The sequence below is a fragment of the Tamandua tetradactyla genome, chromosome 18 (assembly GCF_023851605.1).
Source record: "Tamandua tetradactyla isolate mTamTet1 chromosome 18, mTamTet1.pri, whole genome shotgun sequence".
In the NCBI taxonomy this organism is placed as follows: Eukaryota; Metazoa; Chordata; class Mammalia; order Pilosa; family Myrmecophagidae; genus Tamandua; species Tamandua tetradactyla.
In genome coordinates, this window is record NC_135344.1 from 63,108,250 (window position 1) to 63,125,725 (window position 17,476).

Sequence of the window (17,476 nt, forward strand, 5' to 3'; positions counted from 1 at the left end):
TTTTTCATCAGCTTATTGGTTACTTGTTTACTTATTTTTGCTAAGTATCCAAATTTTATGCTATTTTTAAATTGGATTATTTGGTTTCTTATAATTGTGTTTAAATGTTTACTTTGTGAATATTTTCTCCCAGTCTGTGGCAAAAGTTTTAATTCTATTGAAGTCTAATGTATTGTTTCTTGTATTATTTGTGTCTTGTCTAAGAAATCTGTGCCTGTGCTAAAATCTCACAAGACTTTCTTCCAGAACTTATATAAGTTTTAGCTTTTTCTTGGGATATATGATCTGTTTTGAGTTAATTCTTGTGTTCGTTGTGAAGGAATGGTTGAGGTTTCTTTTTCCACAAGAACATTCAGTTCAGACACCATTTGTTGAGAAAGCTATCCTTTCCCATTGTACTGTGGTACGTTTGTTGAAAAAGTTGGCCATGTATGCATGAGTCTATTTCTGCATTCTGTTCTCTTCCATTGATTTGTATATTTCTATATTTACCCACCAGTGTCCCCCCCCGCCCCCACCACTGTCTTGATATTGAAGCTTTACAGTAGCCTTGAAATCAGGTTCTTTGAATCCTCCAGTTCTTTTTCAAACCTGTCTGTTCTAGGACTTCTACATTCCTATTAGACATTTAGATTCAACTTGTCATTTTATACAAAAGAGCCTGCTGGGATTTTCATTGGTATTGCAATTTAATATCTTTTTTTTTGTTAAATTACTGACCAAATATTTTATTTTAAAAGGAAAACAATTAGATAATACATTTAGAAAGCATCCAGTAAAAAAGGTTACAATAAAGTAAAGCTGTACACTTAAGGAAGAAACAGTCAGCATCCAGAAAAATTAACCTTTGAAAATGATGTCTTTCCCCAGGGGTCAGAGAACTGAAATTTTGATGCATTGATATTTACCTTCCTCCCTACTAATTTATAAAACCTTTTCATGTCAGAATATCTCCTTTTTCTTTTAGTTCCTAATATCTAGCACAGTGGCCCTGACTCAATATAATACTTATTCATGGTTATGGAAGTGATGAGTGCTACTTTAGATGCCGGAGCTTAGTAGAGTCCCATTAGCTCTTTTTTTTTTTTTTTTTTTTTGTATATTCATCATTGTGATCATTTCTTAGAACATTTGCATCAATTCAGAAAAAGAAATAAAAAGAAAGCAGAAAAAAATTCATACATACCTGTGCTGGTTTGAAAGGAAGTATGCCCCCTAAGAAAAGTCATGTTTTAATATAAATCCCATTTCTTAAAGGTAGAATAGTCTCTATTCAATGCTGTGTATTTGGGACTGTGATGGGATCATCTCCCTGGCTGATGAGATTTAGTTAAGAACGGTTGTTAAACTGGATTAGGGGATGACATGTCTCCACCCATCTGAGTGGGTCTTGATTAGTTTCTGAAGTCCTATAAAAGAGGAAACATTTTGGAGAGAGAGACTCAGAGAGAGCAGAGAATGCTGCAGCACCGCGAAGCAGAGAGTCCACCAGCCAGCGACCTTTGGAGATGAAGAAGGAAAACGCCTCCCGGGGAGCTTCATGAAACAGGAAGCCAGGAGACAAAGCTAGCAGATGATACCGTATTCGCCATGTGCCTGTCCAGCCGAGAGAGGAGCCCTGACTGCATTCACCATGTGCCTTTCCAGATGAGAGAGAAACCCTGAACTTCATCGGCCTTCTTGAACCAAGGTATCTTTCCCCGGATGCCTTTGATTGGACATTTCTATAGACTTGTTTTAATTGGGACATTTTCTCGGCCTTAGATCTGTAAACTAGCAACTCATTAAATTCCCCTTGTTAAAAGCCATTCCGTTTCTGGTATATTGCATTCCAGCAGCTAGCAAACTAGAACAATACCATACCCCTTACCCCTCTTTCATTCATCACTAGCATTTCAATCTACTAAATTTATTTTAACATTTATTCCCCCTATTATTTATTTATTTTTAATCCATATGTTTTACTCATCTGTTGATAAGGTAGAAAAAACGAGCATCAGACACAAGGTTTCCACAATCACACAGTCACATTGCAAAAGCTATATCATTATACAGTCATCTTCAAGAAGCATGGCTACTGGAACACAGCTCTACATTTTCAGGCAGTTCTTCCAGCCTCTCCATTACACCTTAACTAAAAAGTGATAATCTGTTTAATGCGTAAGAATGACCTCCAGGATAACCTCTCAACTCTGGAATCTCTCGGCCATTGACACTTTATTTTGTCTCATTTCGCTCTTCCCTATTTTGGTCGAGAAGGTTTTCTCAATCTCTTGATGCTGAGTCCCAGCTCGTTCTAGGATTTCTGTCCCATGTTGACAGGAAAGTCCACATACCTGGGAGTCATGTCACACATAGAGAGGGGGAGGGCAGTGAGTTTGCTTGTCGTGTTGGCTGAGAGAGAGGGGCCCCATCTGAGCAATAAAAGAGGTTCTCTTGGGGGTGACTCTTAGGCCTAATTTTAAGTAGGTTTAGCCTATCCTTTGTGGTGTGAAGCTTCATATGAATAAACCCTAAGATTGGGGGCTCAGCCTATTGCTTTGGTTGTCCCCACTGCTTGTGAGAATATCAAGAATTTTCTACTTGGGGAAGTTGAATTTTCCCACTTTCTTGCTATTCTTTGTAAATACCTTTTTTGTAAATACTTTTTTATTCACTATTCAAATCATGCTGGGATTTATTGGGCCATCACTCTGGACAAATCTACAAAATTTCATACCCTACTCAAGGTTCCATGTACTATGGTGTTCAATTAAGCTGTCCACATAAGTTATATTAGGAAATGCACTAGTCAAAATATTAATTTTGTACCAAATAAGCATTTTTTGCTATAGTCTCACACATAAGTTAAAATTTTTAAATATTAATTACCATCTATTTTCAACACCCTGCATTATTGACATTTCCTTTGTTCTTCCTCATGCAAAAATATTTTTAAATTTGTGAATTTAGTCACTATCATTATACACTCTAGGCATTCTTAGATTATACCACCTCAGTCTTTATTGTCTATCCTTCCTTCTGATTTTATTTGTGCCCCCAGGCCTCCTCCCTCTGTCATTCTCACATTCAGCTTCATTCAGTGTTCTGACATTATTGTATTACAAATAGGTAGTTTTGTGCTGTCCTTTTCTGAATTTTTACAGTCAGTCCCGATGCACAATCTGTATCTCTTCAGTTCCAATTACCCAATATCTACCCTATTTCTATCTCCTGATGGTCTCTGTTACCAACTGAAATTCTCCAAGTGCATTCACTAATGTCAGTTCATATCAGAGAGACCATATAGTATTTGTGTTTTTGTTTCTGGCTAATCTCACTCAGCATAATGTCCTTAAGGTCCATCCATGTTGTTACATACTTCATAGCTTTATTCTGTCTTGCAGCTGCATAATATTCCATCGTATGTATATACCACAGCTTGTTTAGCCACTCATCTGTTCATGGACATTTTGGCTGTTTCCTTGTCTTGGCAATTGTAAATAATGCTGCTGTAAACTTTGGTGTGCAAATGTCCATCTGTGTCCTTGCCCTTATGTCCTCTGAGTAGATACCTAGCAATGGTATTGCTGGGTCATATGGCAATTCTATATTCAGCTTTTTGAGGAACCGCCAAACTGCCTTCCACAGTGGTTGCACCATTTGACATTCCCACCAACAGTGGATAAGTGTGCCTCTTTCTCCGCATCCTCTCCAGCACTTGTCATTTTCTGTTTTTTTGATAATGGCCATTCTGGTGGGTGTGAGATGATATCTCATTGTGGTTTTGATTTGCATTTCTCTAATGGCCAGGGACACTGAGCATCTCTTCATGTGCCTTTTGGCCATTTGTATTTCCTCTTCTGGTAGGTGTCTGTTCAAGTCTTTTTCCCATTTTGTAATTGGGTTGGCTGTCTTTTTGTTGTTGAGTTGAACAATCTCTTTATAAATTCTGGATACTAGACCTTTATCTGATATGCCATTTCCAAATATTATCTCCCATTGTGTAGGCTGTCTTTCTACTTTCTTGATGAAGTTCTTTGATGCACGAAAGTGTTTAATTTTGAGGAGCTCCCATTTATTTATTTCCTTCTTCAGTGCTCTTGCTTTAGGTTTAAGGTCCATAAAACCACCTCCAGTTGTAAGATACATAAGATATCTCCCTACATTTTCCTCTGTTTTATGGTCTTAGACCTAATGTTTAGATCTTTGACCCATTTTGAGTTAACTTTTGTGTAGGGTGTGAGATATGGGTCTTCTTTCATTCTTTTGCATATGGATATCCAGTTCTCTAGGCACCATTTATTGAAGAGACTGTTCTGTCCCAGGTGAGTTGGCTTGACTGCCTTATCAAAGATCAAATGTCCATAGATGAGAGGGTCTATATCTGAGGACTCTGTTCAATTCCATTGGTCGATATATCTATCTTTATGCCAATACCATGCTGTTTTGACCACTGTGGCTTCATAATATGCCTTAAAGTCCGGCAGCGCGAGACCTCCAGCTTCGTTTTTTTTCCTCAAGGTGTTTTTAGCAATTCGGGGCACCCTGCCCTTCCAGATAAATTTGCTTATTGGTTTTTCTGTTTCTGAAAAATAAGTTGTTGGGATTTTGATTGGTATTGCATTGAATCTGTAGATCAATTTAGGTAGGATTGACATCTTAATTATATTTAGTCTTCCAATCCATGAACACGGTATGCCCTTCCATCTATTTAGGTCTTCTGTGATTTCTTTTAGCAGTTTTTTGTAGTTTTCTTTATATAGGTTTTTTTGTCTCTTTAGTTAAATTTATTCCTAGGTATTTTATTCTTTTAGTTGCGACTGTAAATGGGATTCGTTTCTTGGTTTCCCCCTCAGCTTGTTCATTACTAGTGTATAGAAATGCTACAGATTTTTGAATGTTGATCTTGTAACCTGCTACTTTGCTGTACTCATTTATTAGCTCTAGTAGTTTTGTTGTGGATTTTTCCGGGTTTTCGATGTATAGTATCATATCGTCTGCAAACAGTGATAGTTTTATTTCTTCCTTTCCAATTTTGATGCCTTATATTTCTTTCTCTTGTCTAATTGCTTTGGCTAGAACCTCCAACACAATGTTGAATAATAGTGGTGATAGTGGACATCCTTGTCTTGTTCCTGATCTTAGGGGGAAAGTTTTCAATTTTTCCCCGTTGAGGATGATATTAGCTGTGGGTTTTTCATATATTCCCTCTATCATTTTAAGGAAGTTCCCTTGTATTCCTATCTTTTGAAGTGTTTTCAACAGGAAAGGATGTTGAATCTTGTCAAATGCCTTCTCTGCATCAGTCGAGATGATCATGTGGTTTTTCTGCTTTGATTTGTTGATATGGTGTATTACATTAATTGATTTTCTTATGTTGAACCATCCTTGCATACCTGGGATGAATCCTACTTGGTCATGATGTATAATTCTTTTAATGTGTTGTTGGATACGATTTGCTAGAATTTTATTGAGGATTTTTGCATCTATATTCATTAGAGAGATTGGTCTGTAGTTTTCTTTTTTTTGTAATATCTTTGCCTGGTTTTGGTATGAGGGTGATGTTGGCTTCATAGAATGAATTAGGTGGTTTTCCCTCCACTTCGATTTTTTTGAAGAGTTTGAGGAGAGTTGGTACTAATTCTTTCTGGAATGTTTGGTAGAATTCACATGTGAAGCCGTCTGGTCCTGGACTTTTCTTTTTAGGAAGCTTTTGAATGACTGATTTAATTTCTTTACTTGTGATTGGTTTGTTGAGGTCATCTATTTTTTCTTGAGTCAAAGTTGGTTGTTCATGTCTTTCCAGGAACCCGTCCATTTCATCTAAATTGTTGTATTTATTAGCATAAAGTTGTTCATAGTATCCTGTTATTATCTCCTTTATTTCTGTGAGGTCAGTAGTTATGTCTCCTCTTCCATTTCTGATCTTATTTATTTGCATCCTCTCTCTTCTTCTTTTTGTCAATCTTGCTAAAGGCCCATCAATCTTATTGATTTTCTCATAGAACCAACTTCTGGTCTTATTGATTTTCTCTATTGTTTTCATGTTTTCAATTTCATTTATTTCTGCTCTAATCTTTGTTATTTCTTTCCTTTTGCTTGCTTTGGGGTTAGTTTGCTGTTCTTTCTCCAGTTCTTCCAAGTGGACAGTTAATTCCTGCATTTTTGCCTTTTCTTCTTTTCTGATATAGGCATTTAGGGCAATAAATTTCCCTCTTAGCACTCCCTTTGCTGCGTCCCATAAGTTTTGATATGTTGTGTTTTCATTTTCATTCGCCTCGAGGTATTTACTAATTTCTCTTGCAATTTCTTCTTTGACCCACTTGTTGTTTAAGAGTGTGTTGTTGAGCCTCCACGTATTTGTGAATTTCCTGGCAGTCTGCCTATTATTGATTTACAACTTTATTCCTTTATGATCCGAGAAAGTGTTGTGTATAATTTCAGTCTTTTTAATTTGTTAAGACTTGCTTTGTGACCCAGCATATGGTCTATCTTTGAGAATGATCCATGAGCACTTGAGAAAAAGGTGTATCCTGCTGTTGTGGGATGTAATGTCCTATAAATGTCTGTTAAGTCTAGCTCATTTATAGTAATATTCAGATTCTCTATTTCTTTATTGATCCTCTGTCTAGATGTTCTGTCCATTGATGAGAGTGGTGAATTGAAGTCTCCAACTATTATGGTGTATGTGTCTATTTCCCTTTTCAGTGTTTGCAGTGTATTCCTCACGTATTTTGGGGCATTCCGGTTCAGTGCGTAAATATTTATGATTGTTATGTCTTCTTGTTTAATTGTTCCTTTTATTAGTAGATAGTGTCCTTCTTTGTCTCTTTTAACTGTTTTACATTTGAAGTCTAATTTGTTGGATATTAGTATAGCCACTCCTGCTCTTTTCTGGTTGTTATTTGCATGAAATATCTTCTCCCAACCTTTCACTTTCAACCTATATTTATCTTTGGGTCTAAGATGTGTTTCCTGTAGACAGCATATAGAAGGATCCTGTTTTTTAATCCATTCTGCCAGTCTCTGTCTTTTGATTGGGGAATTCAGTCCATTAACATTTAGTGTTATTACTGTTTGGATAATATTTTCCTCTACCATTTTGCCTTTTGTATTATATATATCATATCTGACTTTCCTTCTTTCTACACTCTTCTTCATACCTCTCTCTTCTGTCTTTTCGTATCTTACTGTAGTGCTCCCTTTAATATTTCTTGCAGAGCTGGTCTCTTGGTCACAAATTCTCTCAGTGACTTTTTGTCTGAGAATCTTTTAATTTCTCCCTCATTTTTGAAGGACAATTTTGCTGGATATAGGAGTCTTTGTTGGCAGTTTTCCTCTTTTAGTAATTTAAATATATCATCCCACTGTCTTCTAGCCTCCATGGTTTCTGCTGAGAAATCTACACATAGTCTTATTGGGTTTCCCTCATATGTGATGGATTGTTTTTCTCTTGCTGCTTTCAGGATCCTCTCTTTCTCTTTGACCTCTGACATTCTAACTAGTAAGTGTCTTGGAGAATGCCTATTTGGGTCTAATCTCTTTGGGGTGCACTGCACTTCTTGTATCTGTAATTTTAGGTATTTCATAAGAGTTGGGAAATTTTCAGTGATAATTTCTTCCATTAATTTTTCTCCTCCTTTTCCCTTCTCTTCTCCTTCTGGGACACCCACAACACGTATGTTTGTGCGGTTCATATTGTCCTTGAGTTCCCTGATACCCTGTTCAAATTTTTCCATTCTTTTCCTGATAGTTTCTGTTTCTTTTTGGAATTCAGATGTTCCATCCTCCAAATCACTAATTCTATCTTCTGTCTCTTTAAATCTATCATTGTAGGTATCCATTGTTTTTTCCATCTTTTCTACTTTATCCTTCACTTCCATAAGCTCTGTGATTTGTTTTTTCAGTTTTTCTATTTCTTCTTTTTGTTCAGCCCATGTCTTCTTCATGTCCTCCCTCAATTTCTCGATTTCCTTTTTGAAGAGGTTTTCCATTTCTGTTTGTATATTCAGCATTAGTTGTCTCAGCTCCTGTATCTCATTTGAACTATTGGTTTGTTCCTTTGACTGGGCCATATTTTCAATTTTCTGAGCATGATGCGTTATCTTCTGCTGGCATCTGGGCATTTAGTCAGATTTCTCTGGGTATTGGACCCAACAGGTTGAAAGATTTTTCTGTGAAATCTCTGGGTTCTGTTTTTCTTATCCTTCCCAGTAGGTGGCGCTCTTGGCACACGTTTGTCTGCGGGTCCCACCAGTAAAAGGTGCTGTGGGTCCTTTAACTTTGGAAAACTCTCGCTGTGGGGGAGGTTCGCCAGCCGAAGCGGCTTGGAAGAGTACCAGCCGGCCCGGGGGTCTGAATGCAGGGACGGTCGCTGGCTGCCGCAGCCCGGGAGAGCGCCCGACCGAATTTCCTAGTCGGCCTGGGGCGCCAAGCGTGGCGGGAGGGTGCCAGCCGCCGCAGCCCGGGAGAGTACACAGTTCCCAGCCGGACTGGGGAGTCACGTGTTTGGAAGGGACCCCCCCGGTCACCGTTTTCCGCGGTCTGGGGATTTCCGACCCAACTCTCTCAGTTGGTCTGGGGGGTGTTGTGTGGTGCGGGCACCAGCCACCACGGCCCGAGGGGACCGCCTGCCCAATTCTGCCAGCTGGCCTGGGATGGAGGAAGGGAAGGACTCTGGCTGCTTGTCGTCCCGCCCGGGAAAGCCCACGCCCCTCGGCGATCTCACCAGAGCTGGTTTTCCCAGACAGTCAGCCGTTCCAGGATGGGGTACGCCGTCCCTTTGATCTCCGTCGTGGCTCCAGGAGCTGCTCTGTATCGTCTCCACTCCCCCAGTAGCTGTTTTGGGGGAGGAAAGGTGAGGGTGGCAAGGCTGTCGAGGATGGTGGCGGAGGAGCCGGTGAAGGCGGAAGAGGGCACGATGGTGGTTGGAGAGCCGCCGGAGCAGGAGGAGAAAGGGAAGGGTAAGATGGCGGACGGAGCGCCGCCAGAGCCGAAGGGGGAAGAGGAGGGCAAGATGGCGGATGGAGTGCCGCCGGAGCAGAAGGAGGAAGAGGAGGGCAAGATGGCAGCGTGAGCGCCGGGTGGAGAAAGTGGGAGAGGAGGGCTGGCTGGCGGCGGGAGTGCCGCCGGTGGAGAAAGAGGGAGAGGAGGGCTGGCTGGCGGCGGGAGTGCCGCCGGTGGAGAAAGAGGGAGAGGAGGGCTGGCTGGCGGCGGGAGCGCCACCGGTGAAGAAAGAGGGACAGGAGGACTGGCTGGCGGTGGGAGCGCTGCCGGCGGAGAAAGAGCAGTTCTTGTTTTCTTGTTTTTGGCCCTACGTGTATGGTGCCTTTTTTTTCTTTTTAACCCCGTTAGGATGGTCTACTGAGGTATTATAGACCCCAGTCAGATATTCCCAGACCAAACTGACCTCTTCTCAGGAGGAAAGGGTCATCTGCGTCAGATTTCCCTGAGATTGAGACCCAGCAGATTGAAAGGCTTTCCTATGAAGCCTGTGGATTCTGCGTTTTTCCTGTCCTGCCCAGTATGGGGCACTTGTCTGCCTGTAGGTCCCACCAGCATAAGGTGATGAGGTACCTGTAACTTCAGCATACTCTGCCTTCTGGGGGCATGGTTGAAACAGAGTAGAGATTGTAGGCTGGCTTTAATTGCTTCACTTTTCCAGATCCTGGGGTCTGAATTCCTTGAGGGAGGGAATCCACCTGAGCTGGGCCCCACCTCTCTCCCAGAGAAGGCACAGACTCCAGACAGTAACTCAGACAAGTTTAATTCTGTGTATGTCTGGGGCAGTTGGAGCCTGAGAAGCCCTGCACCTGTGTCTAAAGAGTAGTCAAGCCATACAAACACAGCCACAAAACAAGAAGAAAAATCCTTTTCAGAGCAGGACCCCCATTGACCGGGTTTACCAGTCAAATTGGTAAGTTGCTTTGTGTATCTTCAGGTCCTACGTGCCCCCTCCTTTCCTTCAGGGTCCAGATCCTGTCAGGTATTATGTGCTATCTGATCCAAAAAAGCTCTGTTTTTTTTTTTCCGTTTTCTTTTTCCGTCAGCCCTGCCCCCTGTGTACCTGGGCAAAACCCAGCAACCTTGAGATTCAGCTGAGCTTGGGGCCTATTTTTAGTAGTCAGAATTTGTTAATTAATTCCACAGTTGAAGCTTAGTTGTGCTCCACCCCTGGTGCTGGTAAAGTCTCTTTCCTTTCTGCTCTGGGAGGTAGCCTGTGTGGGACGGCTGCCAGCCACCGTGTTTTGGGGAACTCATGCTTCTGGATTGACTCACAGCTGGTTCAGCTTGTCCAGGCTGGGTATGCTGTGTGTCCAGTCACTGATGTGGCCCCAGTTGTTCTGTACTGTTCCTGGCTATTTATTAGTTGCTCTGGAGGATGAAACGAAATCCCACACCTTGCTAAGCCGCCATCTTGGCCCCCACAATTTAATATCTTAATGGCACATCTTAATATTGATTCTTCCAATTCACAGCATGATTGATCTATTTATTTAGAGCTTAAAAGTTTTCACAGTATTCCTGGCCCATGCACTTCCTAAACAAACAAATGAAAAACCAAACAAAAAAAATCAGCAAAAGGTGCTGAAATAAAAGGTTATTCACATGGAAAAAGAATGAAATATGATCCCTGCCATACAGCATAAAAATAAATTTTTTTTTCACAATGATTTTGTATTCGTAGGTTTTTATGCATATCTAATTAGGTATATCAGTATTTCAATTTTCTTGATGCTATTGTAAATGGTATTTTAAAATGTAATTTTTCAGTTGTTCCTAGTAGATAGAGTTAAAAGTAATTTTTTATATTGATCTTGTATCTTGTAACTTTGCTAATATCATTTTTTAGTTTGTTAAGATTAAAGTCAAGTCATTTGCAAATAAGAACAGTTTTGTATTTGCTTTTCAATCTCTATGCCTTTTTCTCTCTTTTGTTCTTACCTTACAACACTGGTTATAACTTTCATCACAGTGTTGAGTAGAAGTGGTGACAGTGGACCTTTGCCTTTTCCCTGGTCTTAGGGGAAGAGCTTTCAGTCTTAGCTGCACGTTTTTTTTTTTTTTTTTAACGGATGTTCATCATCTGAGGAAATTCTTTATTTAGTTTGAGAATTTTTATTATGAATGGAAGTTGGATTTTATCAAATGCTGTTTCAGTATCTATCAAAATGGTCAATTGTTTTTTCTCCTTTAGTCTGTTAATCTGGTGACCTACATTGACTTTTTTTGAGTATTAAAACAACCATACCTTGTTGGGATAAATCTCCCTCGGTCATTATGTATTATCCTTTTTATACATTGCATCAGTTTGTAATTTGTGACTTTGAAGGAATTGATTCATTTAATTTTTATTTTTTATTATTTTATTTTATTTTACATGGGCAGGCACCGGGAATCGAACCCGGGTCCTCTGGCATGGCAGGCGAGCATTCTTGCCTGCTGAGCCACTGTGGCCCACCCCATTTAATTTTAAGTTGTTAGATTGGTTGCCATAATATAGTCCTGTTATCCTTTTAATCTGAGAAAATGTAGTGATGTTTGATGTTTTCTTTTTTTCCCCTGGTATTGCTAAATTGTGATTTCTCCCTCATTTTCTTTATCATCTAGCCAGAGGTTTGTCAGTTTCACTTGTTGGCCACTCCCATTCTCCAGAAACAGCTTTTATTTGTTCATTTATTTTATTGATTTCCTCACTTTGCTTTATTTTCTCTTTTCTGCTTACTTTGGTTTTAATGTATTGTTTTTCATGCTTAAGTAGAGACTACTTAATTTTAAGCCTTTGTTCTTGGTTGACTCATCACTCTTTTGCCCATTTTTTATTTGGTTTTTGGTTATGGTAGTATGTCACAAATTTTAATGACTTATGCATGTAGTGATATCAGTTCTTTCACTTTTTAATGTAAATTTTAGACAGTCTTGCATTATTTCAAGACTTTTTTGGTTTGCACACCTGTTTTTCATTGTTTTACATTTAAATTTAAATTTTGGGTATGATATGTCATGAGATGGGCAAGTTCTTACCATATGATCATTCCATTCTTGGTATATAAACAGTAACTCATAATGTCATCACATAGCTGTATATTCATCACCATCATCGTTTCTTAGAACATTTGCATCAATCCAGAAAAAGAAATACAAAGAAAAGAGAAAAAATTCATACATACCATACCCCCTCCCCCCCACCGACCACCAGCATTTTGATCTACTAAATTTATTTTATTTGTTCTCCTATTATTTATTTTTAATCCATATTTTTTTATTCATCTGTCTATATTATAGATAAAAGGAGCTTCAGACACAAGGTTTTCATACTCACATAGTCACCTTGTGAAACCTGTATCATTATACATTCATCTTCAAGAAACATGGCTACTGGGACACTGCTCTACAGTTTCAGGCACTTCCCTCTAGCTTCTCTAATACACCTTAAACTAAAAAAAGGGGATATGTATAAAATGCATAAGAATAACCTCCAGGACAACTTCTTGCCTGTTTGAAATTCTCAGTCATGGACACTTTATTTTGCCTCATTTCTCTATTCCCCCTTTCAGTTGAGAAGATTTTCTCAATCCCTTGATGCTGAGTCCCAGCTCATTCTCGTATTTCTGTTTTATGTTGCCAGGGAGATTTACCCCTGGAAGTCATGTCCCATATAGAGAGGGGGAGGGCAGTGAGTTTGCTTGCTGCGTTGGCTGAGAGAGAGGCCACATCTGATCAACAAAATTAGGTGACTCTCAGGCCTAATTTTAAGTAGGCTTAGTCTGTCCTTTGTGGGGGATAAGTTTCATAGGAACAAACCCCAAGATTGAGGGCTTGGCCTATTGGTTTGGTTGTCCCCACTGTTTGCAAGAATATCAGGAATTCTCCAAATGGGGAAGTTGAATTTTCCCCATTTCTCGCCATTCACCCAAGGGGACTTTGCAAATGCTTTTTTATTTACTTTTCAAATGAATTGTCTGTCTTTCCTTCTGGTTTCATTTGTACCCCCAGTCCTCCTCCCTCTATCATTCTCATATTCAGCTTCATTGAGTATACTAACATTATTTTGCTACAGTTATGTAGTATCTATCCATTTCTGAATTTTTGAGTATACTAACATTGACATTGAGTATACTAACATTATTGTGCTACAGTTACATAGTGCTATCCATTTCTGAATTTTTACTGAGTCTTGTTGTGGTAGTTAGATTCAGTTGTCAGCTTGGCCAGGTGAAGGTACCTAGTTCTGTGGCTGTGGACATGAGCCGATGGTGCATGAACCTCAGCTGTTGCTCATTACATCTGCAGTTGGCTAGGAGGCGTGCCTGCTGCAAGGAATGATGTTTGATTTAACTGGTTGGTGCTTAAATGAGAGAGCACAATGTAGCACAGCCCAAGCAGCTTGGCATACCTCATCTCAGCACTTGCAGCTTAGCCCAGGCCTTTGGAGATGCAGAAAGGAATCATCCTGGGGAAAGTTATTAGAACCCAGAGGCCTAGAGAGAAGGCCAGCAGAGATTACCCTGAGCCTTCCCACATAAGAAAGAACCTCAGATGAAAGTTAGCTGCCTTTCCTCTGAAGAACTAATGAAATAAATCCCCTTTTATTAAAAGCCAGTTTATCTCTGGTGTGTTGCATTCCAGCGGCTAGCAAACTAGAACAGATTTTGGTACCAGAGAGTGGGGTGCTGCTGCAGTTTGCAAATACCAGATATAATGGAATGGTTTTTTGAATGGCTAAGGGGAAGATTTTGGAGGAACTGTGAAGAGAATGATGGAGAAGTCCTGGAGCGCTTGAAGAGACTGTTGGTGTAAATGGAACCACTGCCAATCTTGACAAAGGAGGACACAAAAGGGAAAAAATTGGAGTTTGCAGAGTGAGAGCCTTGGAAGCTCGGGTCTGAAGCCAAGAAACCTCGGCCAGGAGAGTGGACCCACACATATACATGGAGAGGGTGAGTTTACCCTGAAGGGCAAGGATGAGTTTCCCACTTCATTGCATTGGAAGAGTTGTGCAGCCTCAGGTCTTGGGGAAGGTACAGCATGCTCCTTGGGGGACTGGGAGAGCCTGGCTGCCACCACATGGAGGGGTTGAGTGTGTGCCCCGGAAATGGCAGAGAGCACAGGGGTGGCCCTGATGCCTGGAGAGAGTGGAGCCGAGAAAAAGGTGATCTCCTTAATGTTCCCCGAGTTTGGTTTGGAAAGAGGCAGGCCACTGTATAGGCCCTTGGAAAGGGTGGGACTGCCACTTTCTAAAGCCGAAGGATGAATGACTTTCGGACTTTGAAATCCACTGGTGTTTGCCCTGCAGGTTTTGCATCTGTGTTCTTCCAATTTCTCCCTATAGAAATGAAAACCTGTATCCTGTGAATATTCTCCTTTGCATATTGGCACTAGATAGCTTGTTTTGAGATTCACAGGTCCGCAGCCAGAAGAGAATTTTTTGCACCTTAATATTGTTTAAGGTGATGCATGTAGTTGCCAAGTTGACAAGGGGTGGACATGTGGTAGTTAGATTCAGTTGTCAACTTGGCCAGGTGAAGGTACTAGTTCTGTTGCTGTGGACATGAGCCAGTGGTGCATGAACTTCACCTGTTGCTCATTACATCTGCAGTTGGCTAGGAGGCGTGCCTGCTGCAAGGAATGATGTTTGATTTAACTGTCTGGTGCTTAAATGAGAGAGTGCAACGTAGCACAGCCCAGGCAGCTTGGCATACCTCATCTCAGCATTCGGAGCTTAGCCCAGGAGATGCAGAAAGGAATCATCCTGGGGAAAGTTGTTGGAACCCAGAGGCCTGGAGAGAAGGTCAGCAGAGATTACCCTGAGCCTTCCCACGTAAGAAAGAACCTTAGTTGAAAGTTAGTTGAAGAAAGTTAGTCTCTGAAGAACTAATGAAATAAATCCCCTTTTATTAAAAGCCAATCAGTCTCTGGTGTGTTACATTCCGGCAGCTAGCAAACTAGAACACCTGTTGTACAGTCTGTATCCCCCTTCAGCTCCAATTACCCAAAATCTACCCAATTTCTGTATCCTGATGGCCTCTGTTCTTAACTGAAATTCTCCATGTTCATTCATTAATGTGAGCTCGTATCAGTGAGACCATACAGAATTTGTCCTTTTATTTCTGGCTAGTCTCACTCAGCATAATGTACTCAAGGTCCATCCATGTTGTTACATGCTTCATGACTTTGTTGTGTCTTACAGATGCATAATATTCCATCGTATGTATATACCACAGCTTGTTTAGCCACTCATCTGTTGATGGACATTTGGGCTGTTTCCATCTCTTGACAGTTGTAAATAATGCTGCTATAAACATTGGTGTGCAAATGTCCATCTGTGCCCTTGCCCTCATGTCCTCTGAATAGATACCTAGCAGTGGTATTGACGGATCATATGGCAATTCTATACTTAGCTTCCTCAGGAACCGCCAAACTGCCTTCCACAGTGGTTGCACCATCCTGCATTCCCACCAACAGTGGACAAGTGTGCCTCTTTCTCCACATTCTCTCCAGCACTTGTCGTTTTCTGTTTTATTGATAATGGCCATTCTGGTGGGTGTGAGATGATATCTCATTTTGGTTTTGATTTGCGTTTCCCTAATAGCCAGGGAAGTTGAACATTTTTTCATGTGCCTTTTAGCTGTTTATATTTCCTCTTCTGAGAAGTGTCTGTTCTTGTCTTTTGCCCATTTTGTAATTGGGTTATTTGTCTTTGTTGTTGAGTTGAACAATCTCTTTATATATTCTGGATACTAGACACTTATCTGGTACATTGTTTCTAAATATTATCTCCCATTGTGTAGGCTGTCTTTTTACTTTCTTGACCAAGTTCTTTGATGCACAAAGTGTTTAATTTTGAAGAGTTCCCATTTCTTTCTTTCTTCAATGCTTGTGCTTTGGGTGTAAGAGCTAGGAAACTGCTTCATAAGATTGATAAGATATTTCCCTACATTTTCTTCTAAAAATTTTATGGTCTTAGATCTAATGTATAGTTCTTTGATCCATTTTGAGTTAATTTTTGTATAAAGTGTGAGATATGGAACCTCTTTCATTCTTTTGCATATGGATATCCAGTTCTCCAAGCGCCATTTATTGACGAGACTGTTCTGTCCCAGGTGAGTTGTCTTGACTGCCTTATCAAAGATCAGTTGTCCATAGATGAGAGGGTCTGTATCTGTTCTTTGACACTCAGTTCAGCTTATTCTAGACCTCTAGCTTAGGTTTTAACAGATTAAAATCTTTCCGTTCTTGTTCCTTGCCCTACCTGTATGATGCCTTTGTTTTCTTCCCCTTAGTAGGGTGTACTTAGGTTTTATATACCCCAGTCAGATGTTTCCAGACTAAACTGGCCTCCTTTCAAGAGGAAAGAGTCATCTGGGTCAGTTTTCCCTGAGGGTGAGACCCAGCAGATTGAAAGATTTTACTGTGAAGTCTCTGAACTCTGTGTTTTTCCTGTCCTGCCTGGTATGTGGTGCTTGTCTGCCTGTGGGTCCCACCAGCATAGGGTGATGTGGTACCTTTAATTTCAGCAGACTCCTTGAATCGGAGGAGAGGTGTAGGCTGGCTTTAATCGTTCTAGTTTTCCAGATCCTGCGGTCAGAATTCCTTGAGGCAGGGATTCCACTTGAGCTGGGCCCCACCCCTCTCCTGGGGAAGGCACAGCCTCCAGTCAAGCTGTCAGACAAGCTTAATTCTGTCAGTTCTTGCTTGAAGCAGTTGGAGCCTGAGAAGCCTTGCAGTTGTATGCAAAGAACAGTCAAGCCATAGAAACACAGGCAGAAAAAAAAAATCCTTTTTAGAACTCCTCAGGTTTGCCCATCAAGAGCTAAGTTCATATGTTGCTTTCTCCAGGTCCTGTGTCCCCCCCTACTTTCCTTCAGGGCCCAGACCCTTTCAAGTATTTTGTGTTATTTGATCCAAAAACCTCTGGTTTTTTTTTACCCCTTTTTTGGCAGCCCTGTCCCTTTTGCGCTGGGGCGAAAAACAGCAACCTCAGCTTTTACTCAAGGTTCAGCTGAGCTAGGGACCAATTTTTAGTAGTCAGAATTTGTAAATTCTGCAATTGGAGCTTGGTTAGCTAACCCCCTGCTGTTAGTAAAGTCCCTTGCCTTTCCCCTCGGGAAAGCAGTCTGTGGGGAAGGGGTGCTGGCCTATGCAGCTTGGGGGACTCAAGGTTCTGAGTGGGCTTGCACCTGGTCCAGCTGGTCCAGACTGGGGTAAGCTGTGTGTCCTGGTTAATGATATGGTTCCACAGTTGTTCTGTACTGTTCCTGGCTATATACTAGCTGTTCTGGAGAACAAACTAAATTCCATCCCTCACTAAGCCACCATCTTGGACCCTTCCCCCATGACACTGCCTTCCTTTTGTTATTCTTTTTCCAGATCTTTCTTGGCTATTTTGATAGTTATAAGTTACTCTATAAAGAATTATTCTGTAACATGTCAAAGAAGAATTTGATCGTTTATATGATAATTTAAAATCACATCTTTATGGTAGTTTTTATAG

The 17,476-nt window shown here is 40.7% G+C and overlaps 1 protein-coding gene across 2 annotated transcripts in view; it reads left to right on the forward strand.

The window, feature by feature from the left end:
* The window catches only part of USP14 (ubiquitin specific peptidase 14), a 78,335-nt gene that overhangs the window by 19,619 nt on the left and 41,240 nt on the right, over window positions 1-17,476 (forward strand). The window contains exon 1 of one of the 2 annotated variants that reach the window (XM_077135849.1): window positions 13,690-13,922. The exons of the other annotated variant lie outside the window; for it this stretch is intronic. Within the exon in view, the coding sequence (XP_076991964.1) occupies window positions 13,914-13,922 (9 nt within the window). The 5' untranslated portion in view covers window positions 13,690-13,913. Of the gene's footprint in view, window positions 1-13,689; window positions 13,923-17,476 lie in introns of those variants that run through there. 2 annotated transcript variants of the gene reach the window in all.